This window comes from Gallus gallus, chromosome 8 (assembly GCF_016699485.2).
Source record: "Gallus gallus isolate bGalGal1 chromosome 8, bGalGal1.mat.broiler.GRCg7b, whole genome shotgun sequence".
Classification (NCBI taxonomy): Eukaryota; Metazoa; Chordata; class Aves; order Galliformes; family Phasianidae; genus Gallus; species Gallus gallus.
The window spans coordinates 25,363,968-25,384,134 of record NC_052539.1 but is presented as its reverse complement, the minus strand read 5'-3'; the positions used below and the strand labels follow the sequence as shown (position 1 = coordinate 25,384,134).

The 20,167-nt window shown below is 46.3% G+C and overlaps 1 protein-coding gene and 1 long non-coding RNA gene across 2 annotated transcripts in view; one reads left to right on the top strand and one right to left on the bottom strand.

Annotated features, from left to right (window-relative positions):
* PLPP3 (phospholipid phosphatase 3) overlaps positions 1–1,763 on the top strand; it is a 43,184-nt gene extending 41,421 nt beyond the window's left edge. Inside the window, exon 6 of the mRNA NM_001130488.3 lies at positions 13–1,763. Within this exon, the coding sequence (NP_001123960.2) occupies positions 13–138 (126 nt within the window). The 3' untranslated portion in view covers positions 139–1,763. The remainder of the gene's footprint in view (positions 1–12) is intronic.
* The window catches only part of LOC107054033, a 160,864-nt gene continuing 141,176 nt past the window's right edge, over positions 480–20,167 (bottom strand). Inside the window, exon 8 of the long non-coding RNA XR_005862074.2 lies at positions 480–4,404. This is a non-coding gene — a long non-coding RNA (uncharacterized LOC107054033). The remainder of the gene's footprint in view (positions 4,405–20,167) is intronic.

The window sequence follows — 20,167 nt, the reverse complement described above, 5'->3', positions numbered from 1 at the left end:
TTGTTCCCACAGGTGTTTTATGTCTCTGACCTCTTCAAGCCCAAGCCCAAGACCTGCCTGCCGCCACCCCCCATCCGGAAGGAGATCCTTTCACCTGTGGACATCATCGAACGCAATAACCATCACAACATGGTGTAGACCTTTGAGCAATCAGATTGGTGTTGTATTTTATTTTTTATTTTTTTGGCAAAAATGACTGCTGACAGCAACTACCTGCTGCTCTCAAATCTCATCAGACAGTAGAATGTAGGGAGAGACTTTCTTGCCCGACCGGTAAAGTCTTACTCTGTGGTCTTTTTCAACTCACGACATTTGGAGGAAAGGAGTGGTGGTGATCAACTAAAAGCACCAGTGAGAAACAAACACCCAGCAAAAAGCCGAGCAAGCAAAGAGGTGCCGGAGTTCTGGATGTGCAATTGGTTTGAGTGTTCATGTTGTAGTGAACGCCAAATTGTTCATAGCGTAAAGAACACTAAGGGATTTTGGAAAGCTGGCCATCTTAGGGTTTTTATATTATTTTTTGATGATGAAGATTTCTAATGCAGGCAAGAAAAAAACCAGCTCGCAAATTACATAGCACTACATACGAGAAACAGCACTGAGTCAAGATCTGGGATTGGTTTGTAAGAGTTGCTATTTTTTTTTATTTTGGATGCTAGTTTGTTTCTGCCTCCTCTTTTCCATACTGTGACTTAGCATAGAAGGAGCTTGCCCAGCCAAGGATCTCCGGAGGGGTCTCTGTTCACACCACGCACCTTTCACAAGCAGTCCTGAGATGTGCGGCCAGGCTGAACAAATGTACCCTTGGAGCACAGACCCACATTTCTTCCTTCCCGCTCGCTTCCTGGCGAGGCATCATCCTGAGCCACAGGGCGTGCGCAGCAGCTGCAAATGGCCCTAAAATGGAAAAGAGCATCCTCCAGTTCCTGGTCCTCCCCCCTCTGAATGGCAGCAGGCATTCTGCGCGCTCACGGTTTGGGTAGCGGTGGCTTGGCTGGAGACCTTGTTCGCACTACAACCTCAGGGCTGAGTCCTGGGGAACCTTGAATTCTGCTCTTTTGGGACGGGCTGCTGGGCAGCCCGTCCCAGCCTGGGTGTCAGTCCGTTTGTACATCCCCCATTTCTCCCATTGGCATCCTGGTGCTCTGCTTGGTGACACCAGTGGGAAGCCAGCCGTGCTTCTACCCAGTGTGATTTGTAGGATTTTCATTTTTTTTGCCCAGAAACCACAAGTTTTTGGCTTGCAGATCTTTCACAGAGCGCGTTGGCAAAGGGATCACACAAAGCATGCAGAATGGCCATTTGCACATCCTTCGTACAGAATCCGTCCTATCATTTCAACTATAGCAAGCTATGATTTTTTTATATATAAATATTATATAAATAATGTATAAAACCTTAAAAATTAACTATGTAAAATATTATTTCTGAAACAATTTTAGATATATCCACTATGACTATAAACTGTGTCCTGACCTGTGTTATTTACATTTTGCTGCTTAAAGAAGCATTGAATTAATTTTTTTATAGTCGACTAAAATATTGTAGTTCTGTGGTAGTAATATTTTAATGAAAATAACTACAATTAGAGACATTTGTATAAAAAAAAAACCATATTAAATTGTCTGTATTTTTGTAATGTTCCATTTTGTAAAGAGAAGAATATTCAAAGACTTTTGTAGAATACAAAATGAAAGTTTGTATCTGCGAAATTATTGCTGTATAAATGTGCTTTTTAAATAAAAGCTCATAACACAACTAAATAGCCCAGTGTGCCTTGCGTCCTGCTTTTGGGTTTGAGCCCCTAGGGCCTCTGCCAGGGAAATGGGGTCACCCTTTGGGACCTGGTACACAGGGGGAGTTGGATGCAAGGGACCCAATGCCACTGTTAGGTGGATGTGAGAAGGACCCACTAGCTCCTGACTGGAGAGGATGTGATGGATACAATCATTGGTTTGCATTGAGCTGCTCGTGGTGATGCCCAGGCTTTGAGTACATCTCTTTTTATTGACTGCATCTCTTACTCTTTACCAATATTCCAAGCTTTAAAGAAATATTATCTAAGAACAAAAAGCCTGAAGCCCCTTCACCTGATCTGGGCATCTTGTAGGGCGTACAGCTGTGCCAACACTTCTCCATGAAAAACAGATTCTTTGCAGCTGGACAAAAATCCCTGCAGCTCAGTAGGTTGTAAGGATGTAGGCAGAAGGGGAAAAGAGAAACTTCATTTTTTTTTCCCCTCCTACAGGAGCTGAGAAGAACAGGAGCTTCTCCTTGGTGACACCCTTGGTCAGAGCCACGTTTCGGCCACTCCTTGGGTGAACCACATAGGCAAGATAAGGCGGCACTGAAATGATTTGCAAGAATGCATGACAGGAAGCAAATACCACATCAAACTGAAAATAAATAGCAGGTGAAAATTAAGCAGGCAGAGCGCAGCTAGCACTTGCTGTTATTATCGTAATTAGTAGTACTGTTTTATTACACGTGGAAAAAGTCAGTAAATCTCCACCTGTCCTAAATGTAAAAGCTTTGGTGGTGATGGGTGTATGAAAATGGGCGTATAGGTGGATGGGGGACAGGAGGGCTGAGGGGAGCACTGAGCAGCTCAGAAGGTGATCGGATGCTGGGGGTTTACCCATTGTTTCCCCCACGTCCTATCCACCTCAGCCCTTTCCTCTCCATGGAATGTGCAGGGTTTGTCCTGCGGCTCTGGGAGCTGCCACCTCTGATCAGGAGGAGCAGGTGATGGGGCGTATTTATTGCCATCGCTTCCTGCGGGGCAGGAAGGAAGTGAAAGAGAAATGGGTGAAATGAAAAACAAAACCATATCAGCACTAGGATCTGAAAGCAACCACTTCTGCAGGTGAGCCCTGAGTGTCCGTGCATGCACCTTGCAGGGTTAGATCCTTAACACGGGCAGTGAGCAGCCACAGGGCTGTAGCTGGCTGGCACGGGCAGCACTGGGGTTTTGGTGCTGCAGCTCTCCTGGGGAGTTGGATGGATGGAAAGACTCAGACGCGTTTATGCAAACCAGGTGCATTGCTGGAGCCTGAGGCTGGCTGCCAGTTGTGGCCTTCAGTGCTGTAAAACTGGGCTCTGCTCCGGCAGATGCTAATCGTGACGTGCAGCACCCAGCACATCTGCCTTTGATGCTGGCAGGCCCTTTCTGCACAAGCAGCCTTTCCAGTCAAACCTGTCTTTTTTTGCACAGGGACCGGTTGGGCATGTTTTCACCCCATTCATGCGTGCACCTGACTGCCATGGAAGCAGATCTTTTGTTCCAGGTAAGAAAGGTTTACGCAAGCCCCAGGTTTAGCCATCTTTTGGTTTGCCCAAACAGCCTCACTCAGCAAGAATGCTTGGCAGCCTGCAGCTGCTGAAGCTGTTGAACTTCTGCTCGATGATTTTCGGTTATGAGATTTTTCAATAAGGAGGGGGAGGAACTCGATCCATCCTACAAGCAGAGACCTGCAGCTCTGCTCCAAGCCTGCCTTGGTCCAGGTGTCTGAAGGCTTCATCCAGCTGTTTGCAGCTGGAAGACAATCAGAGCTGAGCTCCTGCAGCCTCCCTGGGGTTCAACCTGACCTCTAGAGCCTAGATCACGTTTTATGCATGAAGTGAACCACTCCTGTAAACAGGAGCTGGGCACCTTCTCATGGACCCAAGCTGCTGCTTGGCTCCTCCAAGCCTTCATGTGCTCATTCCCAGGCTGCCAGGTGATGCTCCCGGCACAGCCCTATGCCCAACCTTTCTTCTCACCAAGCCTGAAGACAAGCTGACAGCTTCACTGAAGGAAGCAGAAGGTCGAAAACAACTCCCTGTTGATTCAGCGAGGGAAAAAAAAACACACACACACACACATAAACCAACCACAAAACCCAACGACTTTCAACTATCACCTTCACGCCACCCCCACTGGCACCAGCCGGCGTGGGAGTGCCTGCATGAGCTTGTCTGAAGTTCTGATTTCCTCGGGGCACAGACTACACCTATGCTGTGTTTGGGTAGCACTGATCAGACTGGTTGTGACAGAGACCTGCCCAGTCCTATCTGTAGCTAGAAGGGAGCGAAGTCACGAGGAAAATCTCCCGGAGTCCTTTGGGTTCCTTCGAAAGTCCCGTTCTGCCGGTTCCTGCCCTGCTCAAGAGCTGCCGACTTCGACCGCGGCGGTAGCTCACAGGCAGCCCTACTTTTAATATATAGTGGTGGGGCCACACGGAACCTTTCATTTTTGTGCTTTCCCCAGAATAGAACCATCTCGTGTTCTTGTTTCGTTTTTCCATCACTCACCAAGTGACTCTTGGCGCTCTTTTGGTGCACATGAAGTGGGAGGCTGCCAGGTGGTAGCAAAGGCGTGAACTCTGTGAGGTTTGATTTCGTTGTACGCTGAGGGTTCACAACCTGCAGGAACAATGGGTTATTATGGAAGAAAAACACCTTTTTGTGTTCCCACGTGTCAGCAGAAATTTGAGGAGAAGAAGCACAAAAACACCAACACGTAGAGAATTACAGAATGATTAAGGTTGGAAAAGACCTCTAAGATCATTCAGTCCAACGATCAACCCATCACCACCATGCGCTCTAACGATGTCCCTAAATGCACATACACACACACAAATGGATGGAGCAAATAGGAATTGGTGGGAATTCAGATGCTCGTGCAGTCTTTAAAGCAAGTAAAGCCACAGTAAACCTTGAAACAATGTGACTTCCCTTACAAAGCCATTGCTTTGTGCAGGAACCAGTGTGACAATCTCGGCTTTCCACCCAAAGTTTGACATCTCCATCTCCAGGTGTGTGGCATGAGCACGTGCCAGCTGAGGCCATTCAGAGATATAAATTAAATGAAGGAGCGTTTAATTCGTGCTAGGCTGAGCTGTTCCCTAAAGAAACCTCACAAATGGAACAGGAAGAACTGTGCTGTTTTAATAAGGCACTCAGAAATAAAATAAAATCTAAGAAAAGAAACTCTTTTCATCCGACAGAGGAAGGGAGCCAGATCTCTTGTGAGCACACCATTATATCAAAGGGCCCTGCCCGCTACACAAGTGCCTAATTTGCTTCTTTTCAAGGAAATTTCAATGAAGGCAAATGAATTATGTTGCTCCAGCCTCCCAGGGCTTGTCTGAACAAGACGGATTATTAATGTTTAATATGAGGTAAACTTTAATCCATTTCATTAAACTGTGTAGATATTCTTAGTTCAGTTTTAAGCAGGATTAGTCCTGTCTACCCCAAGTCAAGTAAACACAAGTATAACTTCAGCTGCTATAAGCCTTGCCCAAATTAAAGCAACAATGGCTACCAAGGCTTAGGGGGAAAAAATCCTACTGAAGCCGTTCCTTAAAACAAAAAACGGGCATTGCTTTGATATTTTTTCTTTTCAAAGTATTTCTTGCCATGGGAAAATACTATGAACTAGAAAGCCTAAGAAAGTTTTCCTCATAAACGATGAGACAATAGCAGCTGGAAAAACACTGCTTAATTGAGGAGAGTCAGATCCTTTCAGCAGAGCCAGCCAGGGGTCCTTTGAATGGATGCAGAGTGAGCCTGGGCTGGTTGGGCATGGCACTTACATGGCACTTACATGGCACATCCAGCTCACTGGTTCCTGAGATTGTCAGCACCAATGGTACACCAATCAATCAATGCCGAGGCCAGTGGGACATCCATGATCCATCCCACATCTCTGGTGCTCGGCCTTACAACCCATGGCTAAGGTACTGCATAGCCTTTAGGAAGACATCCAGGCTTGATGCAAAGGTGCTGAATTGTGTAGGATTTACTACATCCCTTGACCAGTTGCCCCACCAGCTCCTTGGCCTCACTGCTACGAATCTGTTGCTAATTCCCTTATTTTTCATCATTAACTGCCAGTATTCCCATGTCTCTTATTGTTTTTCTTCATCAAAAAAACTTATTCTCACTAAATCACACCATTTCTCCCAGTTAGCTTTTCATGGGATTTGCTTGCAAATAATACTTTCTAAGTTTAAAGCTTGCTCAGTTTTTGCCCAGACTCTTGTTCACCTTTCCAAAATGTCAGAAAAGTTGCAAATTAACACAAAATGGTTGGGGAAGTGAATAGCTGAGGACCAATTTTTGTTGGGTTTTTTTTTTTTTTTTTTTTTTTTTTTTTTTAGAAGCAATTAGAGAGGAGCACCTTCTGCCTGTAGGTCAGATTTAATCTGATGCTCTCAAAGAGGAGAGATCCCTTATCAGGTCCTGACCCCTTGGAGGCCCTGGGATAATCACATCTTGATAGTGTTCACCTTGCTCATGCCTTCTTCTGTCAGGGAGCTGATCTGCTTGCCCTCTGAAGGAAGGATAGCCATCTCTCATGGGGTTGACCATGGCTGCAGAAGAGGACTCTTTTCAAGATGAGTATTAGCAATATAAGATTAGATGTAAGGCTATATTGCCCCAGGGGAGGTTCAGGTTGTATATTAGGAAAAATTTATTCTCCAAAAGAGTGGTAATGCGTTAGCACAGCTGCCCAGGGAGGTGGTGGAGTCACCATCCCTGGGGGTGTTCCAGAACCATGAGGATGTGGCACTCAGGAGCATGGTCAGTGGGCATGGTGGGTGGGTTGGGGTTGGATTTGGGAATCTGAGAGAGCTTCTCCAGCCTTAATGATTCTGTGATACAATGATTTCCATGGCAACGTGCAAGATGCATTTCTTGAAGCAATGTAGGTAAGTTGGTGGCACTTTCAAGCATGGAGTTTTGGGGCTAAGTTACTTCTTACTCACTTTATATTCAGCATAAGTCAGATGTGGTGCTGTTAGGTGTGTGAACTATGCCACCGTGAGCCAAGATATGTGTGGTGAAAGACTTGCAGAGGTTTGGAGATGGCTCCTTGGTGCAACGTGAAACTGTTTTGTTAGGATGTCATAGAAAGATGGTTTTGTCATGGACCAACATGTACCTTAAAACTCACACAGCAGAAACACCGATAATCATTTCCAAAGGAAACCCAAATCCAAAGGAGCTGCACGGGAAGCAGAAGTTACCTCTACACCACGTTCTATCAGTGCAGCTGACTTATGTAGATGTGACCTTGCTGAAAGCAAAGAGCAGCACACGAGGCTGATAACGGGTATCTCAATAGACACCGACGAACATGAGCTGAGCAAAGGGCTGCATAACTCTTTCCACCCACTGTGTGCTAAACAGGCCAGTGGGGCAAGGCGAGGGATGCTGGGTGGAGGGTTACACTTTCAGCCTTGTTTATGAAGGACAAAACATTCAAATGACTGTGTGCCTCCTCCTTGTCTGAGCTGGCACTGACAACAGGAAGGCAATTGTATGTCTACGATTTGAATAAGGCAGGCACGCTCACTGGAAGCATTAAGCCTTGCATGTCTTATCCTGCAAAGAGAGCAGCTCCCCGCAGAAGTGGGCCAGGCGAGGAACCAGCAGGTGGATTAACTGTTCAGGAAAGAGCATGGAAAGCAGCTTTCTTGCAGAGCAGGTCTCCATACAAATACAAACAATGTGCATTAGTGCTTAAGCTAATGAAGCAGGGCTGCTCAGGAGAAGATATCAGCACGTAGTGGTGCAGCCATTGATGGGCTGACTGACACCTCTGCAATCTGCCAGAGGGATGGGTTGCTTGGAGCCAACCTGCCCAAATACCTGCTGTGTTTTATTGGAAATGCGAGACAACCATTTCCAGCACAGGGCCTGTAATGAGCTTCCAGTTTGCCTCAAGATGTTTTCTCCCAGCTTTGTTATCTTTATGAGTAGCTATTTTAGTAGAAGTATAGAGGGGGGGAAAATGGCATGGACGTGGCTCTGCTTGTCCCTGCACACAGTTCTGCATGGCTTGCAGAACGGGCAAGGGGAGACCCTTTGGCTGGATCATGTCTATACATTGGCTAATAATCTCTATGTGTTTAAGGAGTGTTCTTTTCTTTAGTACCAAAGACAAGTAGCAAAAAACCGATCCATTATTTTTATCTAAACAAAGCAGCAAGGCTTGCTCTTGGGCAGAACGAGCAGCAGGGTGAGCTCCATTTTGTTGATGAGGGGTTGGCCATGCAAGCACATGTACTCCTTAACCTAGGAGCTGCTGCCTGGAGCTCAGGAGAATAAAGTGCTCCTGGCATAGCTGTCAGGCTCAGCAGCAGAGCATGCCTCTCTCCTTCCCCTGGGCGAATTTCTCCCCAGTTCTTAGCAGAAATGATGTGGCTATCCCTGTGCCTAACCCTGTAGAGAAAGGGATACTTTCTGTAATGAGCCATTTGCTCTCCCTAGAGCAATGCAGGGAGGTGAAGAGGGAATTGACATGCCCGTGATAGTGAAGCGATGCTTGAAGCAGTTTGCTGTGCAACCATTTGCCAAGGTTCCTGTGAACCTCAGTGAGGTCATTTAGGTGCAGGTTTTAACAGGAGGGGTCTAAAAACCCTTTAAGTGAGTGTCCCAAACTCGTTCTTACAGCAGTGGGATTTCCAGGAATACTGCTTTCCTTACCCCAAAACTTCTGTTGCCTGACATTGCTCAACATTAGAACAAGCATGGGCTAAGCTGAAGTGAGAACAGACGGCCAGGGCTCAGCAGCCACATGGTTCACATTAAGGAGCTGTTTGAGGAGCCTATGTGGCTTAGTGCAGAAATCACTGGGTTTGTCTCCTTGCAGCACACAGGTCCAGAAGAGTCTGTGGCCTTAAGAGAGAAAAACAGTCTGAGCTCAGCTCTCCCAGTGGTTCCCATCCCAGAGTCCGTGATGTGAAATGAGTGCTGCATGGGTTGCACTGGAACAGATTGTCCATAGAAGTCACGGGTGCCCCTTCCCTGAAGGTGTTCAAAGCCAGGTTGGATGCGGCCCTGGGCAGCCTGATCTGGTGGAAGGCAACCAGCCCATGGCAGGGGTCTGAACTGGATGGGATTTGAGGTAACTTCCAACCCAAGCCATTCTATGACTCTACTATTCTGTGATTCTGTGACTCTGCGAGAACAGCTCACAGTGTGCAACCATCCCAGCCCTGCTCTCAGCCTGTCCATGGGTCTCCCCCTCCACCCACGACCTCCAGAGCAAGCACTGCCTCTTCCTGAAGCGGGGGAAAAGTGATGGAAATAGCAATGAACTGTGAGCCTGAGGATCTAGCACACAAATAGCGAAGGAAAGAGAGATAAATACTGCAACAGTCTTTAAATATCCAAGGAGGAAACCAGCCAGGAGCCGGTTTGGCTACATGGAGATGAGCTGGAAGCTAATGACAGATGATCCTGATATTCCCAATAGGTTTACTGACCATCATTTCTACAAAAGACGCTGAATGGGACATCCTAGAGATTTTCTTGGGAGGACTGCTGAAAGCCTTTAATAGCGCCCATTCAGGTAATCATGATTACAAGGGGTTGGGGAGGAAGCCAGGCCTGATGTATGACATGCCAAAGCCTTTGAGAGCAGTAAACAAGGGTAGGGGAATGGTTGTTTTGCCAGCACACAGCGCTCTCAGTACACAGGAAACACCAGGCACAATGAGGACGACTCCACACAGGAGTTCCCAGTCCTATATTTAAGAGCAAATAAAATGATGGGAGGACCCCACAAATTACAGACAGCTCCAAATAACCACGGAGTTCTTGTCTCGGCTGTGGGAAGACGCCGAGGATGCTGATAGCAGAGCTGCGTTGCACAAGGGCTGGGTGCTGTGTCCCCCATGCTGAGCATCCCTGCCCCAGGCTGCAGGGGAAGGTGGAGGATAATTATGGAATAACCTGTCGATGGAGGAAGTGGCTTCCCAACCTCTCTCCATTCAGGGCTTGAGTTATGCTCAAAAGCAGGCAGATTTACAGCCCTCCCATGGTTGTGTTGTTTCCTCCTTCTGCCCAGATTAATTTAATAAATGAGAGGTAGGAAAAGAGGCTGAAAAACAAAGGCCCTGCAGTGATGTTGTGTCACGTCATTAAATAAGGGGGCTTTTTGCTTAAGAGGAGTTGTCTGACCCATAATTACAGCTAAACTCCCGTTTGGAAAATGGCTTTCAGCCTACTGAGACTTCTGTAATTTTAACAGGATGCAGCACTCAAATCCTCACCCTCTGTTTCAGAGGGCAGCATAAAATGATTATAATACACTAAATAGCAGCTGCTTTTCAGGCTGGAAGGGGCTTTCATTGCTGTGTTATTCTGCTCAACACAAAGGCTCTTTCTGAAATTAAATACTCACTGTAAATGTCAAGCTGTATTGGGTTCTCATTCCTGAGGTCTGCACATAATTTGTTGTAGCAAAACATGGGCTGAAAACTAACCTGGCTTGTATGGCAGAGTATCGACTGTGCATTTCCAAACCCCAGTACTGGCAGGGCTCAGAAGATTATCAAAGGCAAAGGTATTGCAGTGCTCTGAAACACAGGTTAACCAAGCTTGCAATGTTTACAGTTCACCAAGACACCGAGACCCAGTTGGGTGTACAGAAAATGTGACTGCATGTTTAAACACACTGACTCATCACCCTTTCAATCTTAACCAATCATGAATCTATACCCCAGTGGTGAGGTCACCAGGCAGCTTCTTTAGTGATAATAATAATTACTCTTCTTGCATTTACCCCACGTTTTTCGTCTGTAGATCACAGGATGCTTCATCAAAGCAGGCTGCAATCATCACTGCCCATCATTACCAGCAGAGAAAATGAGGTGCAGGGGAGGTAAACACCTTGCTTGTCACAGAGTCAGCATCAGGGGAGGGAATGGTGGGAACCAGAAGCCCCGTGGTCCCTATTAGAAGGGCTATAGCCATAGCAAGGGACCACGGGTGAGCAGAAGATTGGCCAAAACCTGATGGCGAGGAGACGGTTGGAAAGTTTTGGTTGTATACTTTTGCTTTGACCTTTCTTTTTGTATGAAATCTTAAAATTGTTTGAGTTGGAAGGGATCCTTATAGGCTATCTGGTCCCACTCCCTGCAATGAACAGGGACACCCCCAGCTCCATCAGTGCTCAGAGCCCCATCCAGTTTGACGTTGGGTGTCTGCAGGGATGGGGCACCACCATCTCTCTGGGCAACATTTGCCAGCACCTCGCTGCCCTTATTGTAAAAAATTTCTTTCTTATATCCAGTCTAAATCTCCCCCCTTTCAGTTTGAAACCATTTCCCTTTGTCCAGTCACAACAAATCCTGCTAAAGAGTCTGCCCCCTTCCTTCTTATAGCCTCCCCCGACAGACACTGAAAGGCTGCATTCTGTTCATCCAAACGGAATGCAGAGCAGTTGCCACCTCCCACACCATCAAAATCCCACTTCAACCATTTCTCCAAAGAGTATTTCAATTGCTCATAAGCCCTCACATCTGGACTGTGAACAGTTGTGTGGCAAGACATGAGCTCTCTTACTATCTACCAGCTTTGGAAGGTGTTGTTGGCCTCACATCCACGTCCAGGCAAGCAGGGCTACATTTTGACATCTCAGCAAATTTTTCTGCCTGACCTCACATGGGAAATTTCCATCTGCCCATATTTAAGCCTTGAGTGGCCCCTCTCTGTTGTTCCCTCTAACACGAGGGTTGCAAAGGAAAGAGAGCGAACACAAAAAGGCGAGCTTGCAAAGCCATCCTCCGCTGTGTCTTCTGAAGAAAGACATTAATGCTGCATTACCCAATTTTCTTTTCACATCACTTCTAATCAGACTCCAGTTTCATTCCAAAATTTAGCTGTGAGAAAAAATAGCATGTTTTTTTTTTCTTTTATTAAGAAATACTGTCTTCTTGAATACAGAAAACAACAAAAAGAAAAATTAGTTTGACTAATACTTAATCTGGAGCGGTTTACAGTGCACAGAGTCCTTTGTGCTTTGCATTTTGCAATGCTCTGGGCTTCTGCCTGTAGTTGTACAGAGTTTCTGCAAAAATAACCCAGCAAGAGTTATTTCAGTTTTTTGACTCACTATTTGGTGTCAGAAAGGAGTTGAGATCTCAAAGATGGAAAGAAGTTATTTCTCATAATTTTTCAAGTCCGCATTTTGATTTAATACTTGTCTGAATCAACTCCATGAAAGCTTTTATCGCTCTTATTGTCCTGGCTTATATACTAAATATACATACACACTGAAAAGTGAGTAGTTTGCAAATTAGGGCACTTGACAACTTAATTTTTTTAGGCTGGCCTCTATTCATTCAATTCTGTTGTTGAGGACAGGAAGGAGAACCATGTGCTGTTTTTTGCTACCCAAAACTCCCAAGGATGGAAAGAGAAATTAAACCACGGTGCAGAGGTATGAAAGTTCCCAACAAAAATATCCCAGTGGGAATTTGGCAGGAGTCTTTTTTTTCTAATGGAACGCATCAGAATACCTGTCCACTATGGAGGGGACAGGATGCCCAAAGAAACTGTGGACTCCCCATCCCTGGATGGTTCCCAAGACCAGGTTGGATGGGGCTCTGGGCAGCCTGCTCTGCTAGGGGACAACCAGCCCACGGCTGGGAGTCAGTATTGGACGGCCTTTGAGGTCCCTTCCAACCCAACCACTCTATGATGAGTCTATGATTCTATCACAGTCATGCAAAGCAGCCACGGGGTTTTAGGATCAGATATGGAGGCCAGACATGGAATTGGAGGCAGATTTCCTTGGGGAGCAGAGGGGCTGAGGGCACTGTGGCTGGCTGCACTCGAGAAAACCTTCCTTCCACTTCCAAGCAGATAAACCCGTCTGCGCACATCGCACATCACAGCTGATTCAGGCACAGCTGGCGTGCTGGGAGCTGAAGGGAATTTATTTCTCTTGGCCGATGACCCGCTCTCTTCAAGAGCTGCATTTTCCAAGCACTCCCTGCCTGGCTGCAACACTTGTAGCTCTGACAATTATTATTATTTTATTATTAGGCTAAGAGCTAATGTATGGGGCTAATATACAGACAGTAGCCTGTAGACTCTTTAGAAAGTCTGTTTTGGTGACACTTGAAGGAGACTTTATAGATGGGCTGTTCCAACCCAGCTCAACCCTAATCTGGCATTTAGCTGCGGCTTGCAGAATATAATGGCCGAATGCATTTAGCCCATGCCCACAATAACTCTCTTTGACTGCAAAAGAAGTTCCAATAAACATGTCATTCAGATGCGAATGCATTCCAGTAAAAATTAGTGAGCTGATGCTATGAATAACCTGCAGAGCTATCGTGCATTTCCAATCGCCCTCCCATCAGACGGTACCGAGATGATTAACACCAGACCGGCCATGATATTTATATTGCTCGGATCATGGTGTGTCATAAGCAAACGCAAAATTGCATACTGCATTGTAACAGCAGGGATGGGAAGAGCCACGTAATGAGCTGGGTTTATGGGGAAAAACAAATGGGATTGTAACACAATCCTGGAAACAAGGGAGTGCTTCCAAGCAGGGTGAGGAGCGGGACAGCAGCACGTGAGAGCGGAGCTGGGAGCGACTTTGGTGAAATGAAGTGATTTATAGAAACAGAGGGTGGGTTGGTGTACTGTATTTTTCTTGCAGCAGTTTTGAGTGATACAACATGGATTTGGACAGCACATCCCCAGATCTGGCCAGTCTGCTTTATAAAGTGAATTCTTTTTGTTTGCTTGTTCAGGCTAAAGTGACCCACTGAAAAATCTGAGTTCGTTTGCAGCCCTCACCTTCTCCACTATTTTATTAATCACGAGGCCCCTGCAACTCTCCCCCTGCAACAGGAGAGCCTTCCCCCACCTGCGGCCCCTCTCTTCTGTCAGATCTCTTGTCACTACGGCTCTACACAGTAATGGGAAACATGTGTCTTTCCCCGGCACTCACAGCCTCACCCCGAGGAGCCCTGCAATGGGGAAAGTGTTGGGCCAGAAGCAGCAGTTGGGTGTTTGTGTTGTGTGGAGGGGGCACATGGGGCAACAGTGCTCAGTTCTCCTGGGGAGAAGCCAAGGGTCATGCTGGGTGCAAGGAAGAGGCTCTCCAAACAGAGGGTGGTGGGCATGGAACAGCTCCCTCCCCAGGGCAATGGGCATGGCCCCAAGCTGTCAGAGCTCAAGACAATGCCAAAACCCAAAGGGTTTGGGTTTTGGGTGGTCCTGTGTGGAGCCAGGAATTGGACTCAATGGCCATTATGGGTCTCTTCCAATGCAGAATATTCTGTGATTCTATGATCAACTTTAAAATAAAAAGCGGGCATCTTAATGCTGTATGCACAGTACATAATGCACATCTTATATGTTATATTGCACATCTTATATATATTACACAACTTGTATAATACAAATAGGCCACATTCCTCATTGTTTTTCTTTCTGGACGTTCTGATATGTACAAAGAAGATCCTATATAGAAATCAGCACAGTTCCCCAGGGTGCCAGGCCCAGAGCATGATTAATGCCAACCCCAGTCATATAATCTGCTCAACACCTCAGCCACTTCTGTCACTTTCCTGGGGGTGGGGGGATGCCTGGAATCGTAGAATCATTAAGGTCGGAAAAGACCTCTGAGATCTCCAAGACCAACCCTAACCCACCCCACCATGCTCACCGCCCATCTCCCTCAGTGCCACATCCCCACGGCTCTGGAGCATCTCCAGGGATGGTGATTCCACCATCTCCCTGAGCTGGTGGCCAACTGTTTGAATAAAAAAGTCAGGACTGGGCTAAGTAATATCGTTTCCCTGTGAGTTCAACTGCAAAGGTCACTGCTCCTCTTACCCACCCTGGGGTCTCCCTCTCTGCAGCTCTGTTGTTTGTTCAAGACTTCAGGAATTAAAATCTCATTTCAAGGGTTATGAGTAGACCACAGCAGTGATGCATCACAGCATTGGATTATCAGCATGCTGGAGATGGATTATCAGCAGCAGGAGAGCTTTTCCTTGTTAGCTCTTCAGCTGCAGTGATGCAGCCTTGCACTGAATACAGGGTTCCACAGTTCCTGAGCTCCAAAAATCACTGCCTATAAAAGGTTGTTCTTTTCTTTTTTCCTTTTTTTTTTTTTTTAGTAATTAGGGTCTCCACTGTGCTTGTGGAATAGATTTATCATGATAAGTTGCACAGGATTATATCATTACAGGGAATTGCCACCACTTCAGCAGTAATATAAAGAAAAGGAAAAAGAAAGTTGAAAAATATAAAAATAACTACAAGACAGCTTGGAGTACAGTGAGAGGAAAAATGGCCGTGGCAGGGAAGCAGAGAGATGTTCTCCTCAGGTGTAAAGATTCATTTATGGAGACAGCAATGCAGGAAATCACCATATGAAAGAGTCAAGCTGTAGAAAAGCCATTGTCTTTATGGCAAAGGCAGGGGCTGATGGCTGCCAAGGGGTTTAAGGTTTCTAGATTTGGAGTTCACTTGAAAGGAACACCATTTTTAGAAATGAACATCAAGTTTCAGTCCTAATTTTTGCAAAGACAATCAGAGAAACCTTGGCAGATGCTGCGCTTCCCAGAAGTACCTTCTGGCAGCAGAACCCCGGAACTGAGAGAGCCCTACACCACTCGGTGCTTTGCAAACAGGAACATCATTGATTAAAGGGAGGGCAGGAATGTTATCTTTCCTGGCCTCTTGCATAACAGAAGCTAGATAATTAAATTTTATAATCTTTGCATCAAGCCTGTAATTCCCTGATTGCATTAGAGTATGACTTTGAGGAAAAGCCCCGGCCTGATGGCCCCAAGAAGCGCTCACCTCCCTGACAATAGCTGCAGTTGGCCATTAAGAGTCACGAATGGAATGGGTTTAACATTTCCATCTCCCATTCAGCCTGATCTTATCTGGGCGGAGCTTCCAGCCATAGCACTGCTTCTACTGTCTCGGCAAAGATCTATTTACTACCAGCGACCCTTTCCCTGCTATGAGTCCGGCTGCCAGTGATAAAGCCACCTCACTCCCTCATCCTTGGGATGCTCAATGGATGAAGCTACAGAGATGCTCACCCAAAACATCAGCTGTTGTTTTGTGTGTGTTCCAACATCAGCTTTCAGGAGGATTTTCCTGAACTCCCACTAATTCACTGTTCCCAGAGCTCAGCCTCCACGCCAGGCCCCAGCCAGACATGTTCCCAGCAGTGCTATATACGGTAGCAGCCACACTTGCTCACTCATAACGCCAGCCTCTGCCTCTCTTCTATTATTCTATATCATTATGTTGATGTCATAAATGTGCAGAGGAGCTCCAGGCATCGGCCGTCTCCTTTGTTTAAAACACTCTACCACGTTCTCCCAACTGGATATTACCATATGATTATATACATGCCAGAGAAATAACTCCCGATGTCAGTGCTGCTTTTATACTGCAGCTCTGCCCTCCCGTCCTCCTGTTTGCATTTCCCATCCCACATTCACACGCTCCCATTACATGGCTAGCCTATATTTTACTCCCTCTGTTCTTGCTGCAGCTCCTCTTGGTAAGGGAAGTCTTGATTATATGTTACGGCCAAATAACTTAAAGCAAAGACAAGAAAAAAAAAGAATGTGGAAGAACCAAATGAGGTCTAAATGAAGTCAGAGCACACTGGTCAGGAGGGAGGTCCCTGTGGCACCTCCCCTTGCTCTGCTCTGGCTCTGCATGCCCATAAGGACTCAGCAGATGCCTAACCTCTAGGGGGAAGCCCCAGCCCTCCAAGCCAACTCAAAGTGCTTGTGTGGGCCAGAATGTTATAAACGGGCTGCAGACATGGGGCTCTGGGAAGTTTCCTGCCTATTTCCATCACTGGCAAAATTCACAAGCAGGGAAGTCGTATATACATAAGTCGAGGAAAACGCTGTTTCCTTCTTCGGCAGGAAACAGAAGTTATTCTCAGAACTTCAGCAAAAGATCAAGAAATTAAATAAAGCGCTGGCAGCCTAAACTTGCTTTATTCCTGTGGTTTTATAATCTCTGAGTCAAAATAAACACATTTTCAATCTTGGGAGAATTATGAGGGTAATAATGGGGGGTAGTTATTTACAGGCTCCAATGGAATTGTTCAACAGATCATGTGAAGTGAAACAGTGGATTCAGGGCAAGAAAATTCACATTTATGCAACAGTCTGGTTAGATTCTTTTGTTAGTGGGCACCCAGATGCCACAATACAAGATTGGGCAAATCTTTGGGTGCTCCCAGCTGGAGTTTTCCTGAGAGAAGAGCTGTGACCAATATTGCAACACTCGATTTCTTCCAGTTAAGAGTTGTAATGAATTTTAATGGTGTTTTCCCTTCTTGAGTCTGGGGTGGGCTCTCATGGGTGGTGATGGCTCAGGGCTGAAGACTCACGTCCTGGTCACAGTAGGGTACTAATTTACATTGCCCTGTGATATCCAATGAGGCTGATTAAATGCAAATGAGAATTTTGTGTCGTCATACTTTGAAGTGCTTACCATCTCACCTCTTAACAAATAACTCAATTTAGAGTTTAACAAGAGGGAAGATTTTCTTAAAGAGAAACAGGAAAATAGAGCACATGGTGAGAAGAGTGGCTGGACTGAAGTGGTATCACTGCCACAGCTAGCCCACTCCAGCCCTCCTTGCTTGGGCTGTTGTCCATGCATAATCTTGCAACAGCTGTAAGAAATCAGCCTTTGAATGAAATTTTCACTTCTCAGCTCAAGGTTCAGGCAGAACTACTCCATTGCTTCCTTCCAAGATGGCAAAGGAGGCTGAAGGCATCACAGGCCAACAGTTGGCACCTAATTACACTTCTTCATCTTCTCTTTTGGCCAGAGCAGTTGTGTTTGACAGCAGCAGCGCCCTATAGGCAGCGTGTTAGCTCCCTGCTTGCTTCTCCCAGCTTACACCTTTCCTGTGAAATTCAACACTATTGCAAAGTCAGCTCTTCTCCAGCTGAATTCTGCCTATCACTTTGTTTGCCTACATGCCTAAAACATGAAGTAGTTTAGGCATGTAGACATACATATGTTTATTGCAGGTACCATATTGTTCTTAGGGTTATGTCTACAAGCATAAGAGCTGTAGTTACAAGAAGTAGCTACAAGGAGAAGTCCTATGGGTATATACAAGAGGTAGTTACAAGAAATAGCTACTACAGCTGGTCACAAGGGAAACTACAAGAGGTAGTTAGAAGTGTATGTACTGAAGGTAGCTAGAGTGCTCTTGACGCTTTATGTGTGAAGAGCACAGGAAGAGGACCTGGTATGTGGATGCCAAGATGGGAATGATGCAATAACTGTAAGTCCCAAAGCTTTTTGCAAAGCTCCTACCTTTCACTAAGGCAGAGACAAAAGCAGACAGGAGAAGGGTGAGAAAACCTCTAATTGCTTGTTCCCTTCAAAAGCAACGTGGGCCAGAGGAACACTTCACCCTGCATGAAGCAATTCCTTAGGCTGCTGCTTAAAGGGTAGAGGTTAAACTCTGAAGAAAGCCCATAGTTTTTATAAGCAAGGCTCACATTTCCCTTCTGGAAATATATATATGGGAACCCACTCAGGCATGAAGTTTAAGATATGCACAAGAAGACCACTGAAGACTTGTTATCTTTGCTTTTGTTCTGCTTTCCTGGTGCTTTTTTAATCCCCTTACCGGTACAGCCTTGGAACACACTCCCTTTTCCAGGCCAACATTTCACAGGGCCTCAGGGCTCTTTGTTCTCACCCCTCGCCCTGTTTGTTGTGCTGTCCCTGGGGTGTACTTCTGCTCTTCGAGGGGGCCAGCAGCCGAAAGGAAGAGGCAGAGGATGTGAACTCCCATGTTTGAGCACAAAGAGAGAGAGGGACCCATTCATTTCTATCCTCAGTGTTCCTCAGCAGGCAAGGAGACCACCTTGAGTTAAAGAGTAAAATATTCATGAAGGGGTAAGGCAGAGTGGGTATAAGTCAAGTCGGGTTTCTCCGCACTGAACCCCACAGTGAGAGTGTCTGCAGACTTTGCTGTTGTTGTTTCCTTCTCGGCACGTAGGTGCGTTCTTCAGATCCGTGTGGGAGTTGCTTATGTGACTTCCAGGTATAAAAGTTCTGGCTCCAGAGAGGCTGCTTCACATACCGTGGCAAGGAACACAAATACTTCAGTGGCAATGGCACGTGGGAGAGAGCCATAACCATCACTATGCACGTAGGACTGGAAGGGACCACCTATGTCATGGGGCTCAGTCATGGACTCCTCACAAACACCTTCCCTAGGCTGGTCAGGCACAGCTACTTGGTTACTTCCTTGTTATTCTCACAGCTGCTACCCCTTGCTACCCCTTGGGAGCTAGATCTTAGAGATGGTCTGTACTGTAAACTCTATTGTTAGGGAAAGAGAGAATTACTTTCAATTATGATAGTTTCTTCACAGCCACACGTAGCTATGGAGAGCAAGCAAGCCATAGGTACAGGGAAGGAGCAGGAAATAATTTCTTTTTTTTTTTTAATTTGCCAGCAGACCCATCATATCATGAACCTATTCTTAGTGATGGCTTGAAAAGAGGTAGTTCAGAGGTGTGCCTTGTGGCTAATATGGTATAGGGTTGAGTCTGCCAGTGTGGCAGCCTTGCTTCAGTGATAGTCTTGGGATAAGTGGTGGGATGTTGGGGTCCTTAAAACTCAACTTGAGTTTATTGCAGGTCAACATGAGCACATAGACAATTACTGCAGAGCAGCCACCATACAAACAGTGAACACAGCAACCGCCTGGTGGGAACCTGCCTGAGATGCTGTACCCACAGCCGGGTGAGTGGTGGTTATCTCCAGGTCATGCATTCAGGAAGCCACAAGGACGCCACAAATATTGTGTGAGCGGGAGCTGCTAGTGGGGCTATCGAAGCTTCTCAGGTCAGCAGGACATTTAGAGAGTCGCTGGCACCAGGACAAAGTAGGAGGAAATGAAGAGAGAGACAAAAATTCTGGTGAGAAGGTTCGAAGTCTGGCCAGTGCCATCAGCCCTTGTCAGCAAGGGGAGACCTTAGTCAAAGTGATGCCTGTCCCAAGCTTGCTCTCAAATCTTAAATCCTCACTGCTTCCTCTTGTCAGTACACACAGGCTAGCCCCATCTCCCCCTACATCTCTCCTATACCTTTGGCTACTAGGGTTAGAATTACATCTGCAGTGCTTTGTTTATGTGTGAAAAAGTGCAAGGATGGTGTATGGAAACTGTTGAGTCACGACCCGAACCACTGACTGAGCACCTGGGGAAAGGATCTGGTCAGCTATGGGAGCACAGGTGAAGGCAATTCACCTGTGTGAATGGAAGGGGTGGAGCCTCCACCTCTCTTAGACCTCATTTAAGGACTGACTGCCACTGAGGAAGGATCTCTTTCTGGAGTTC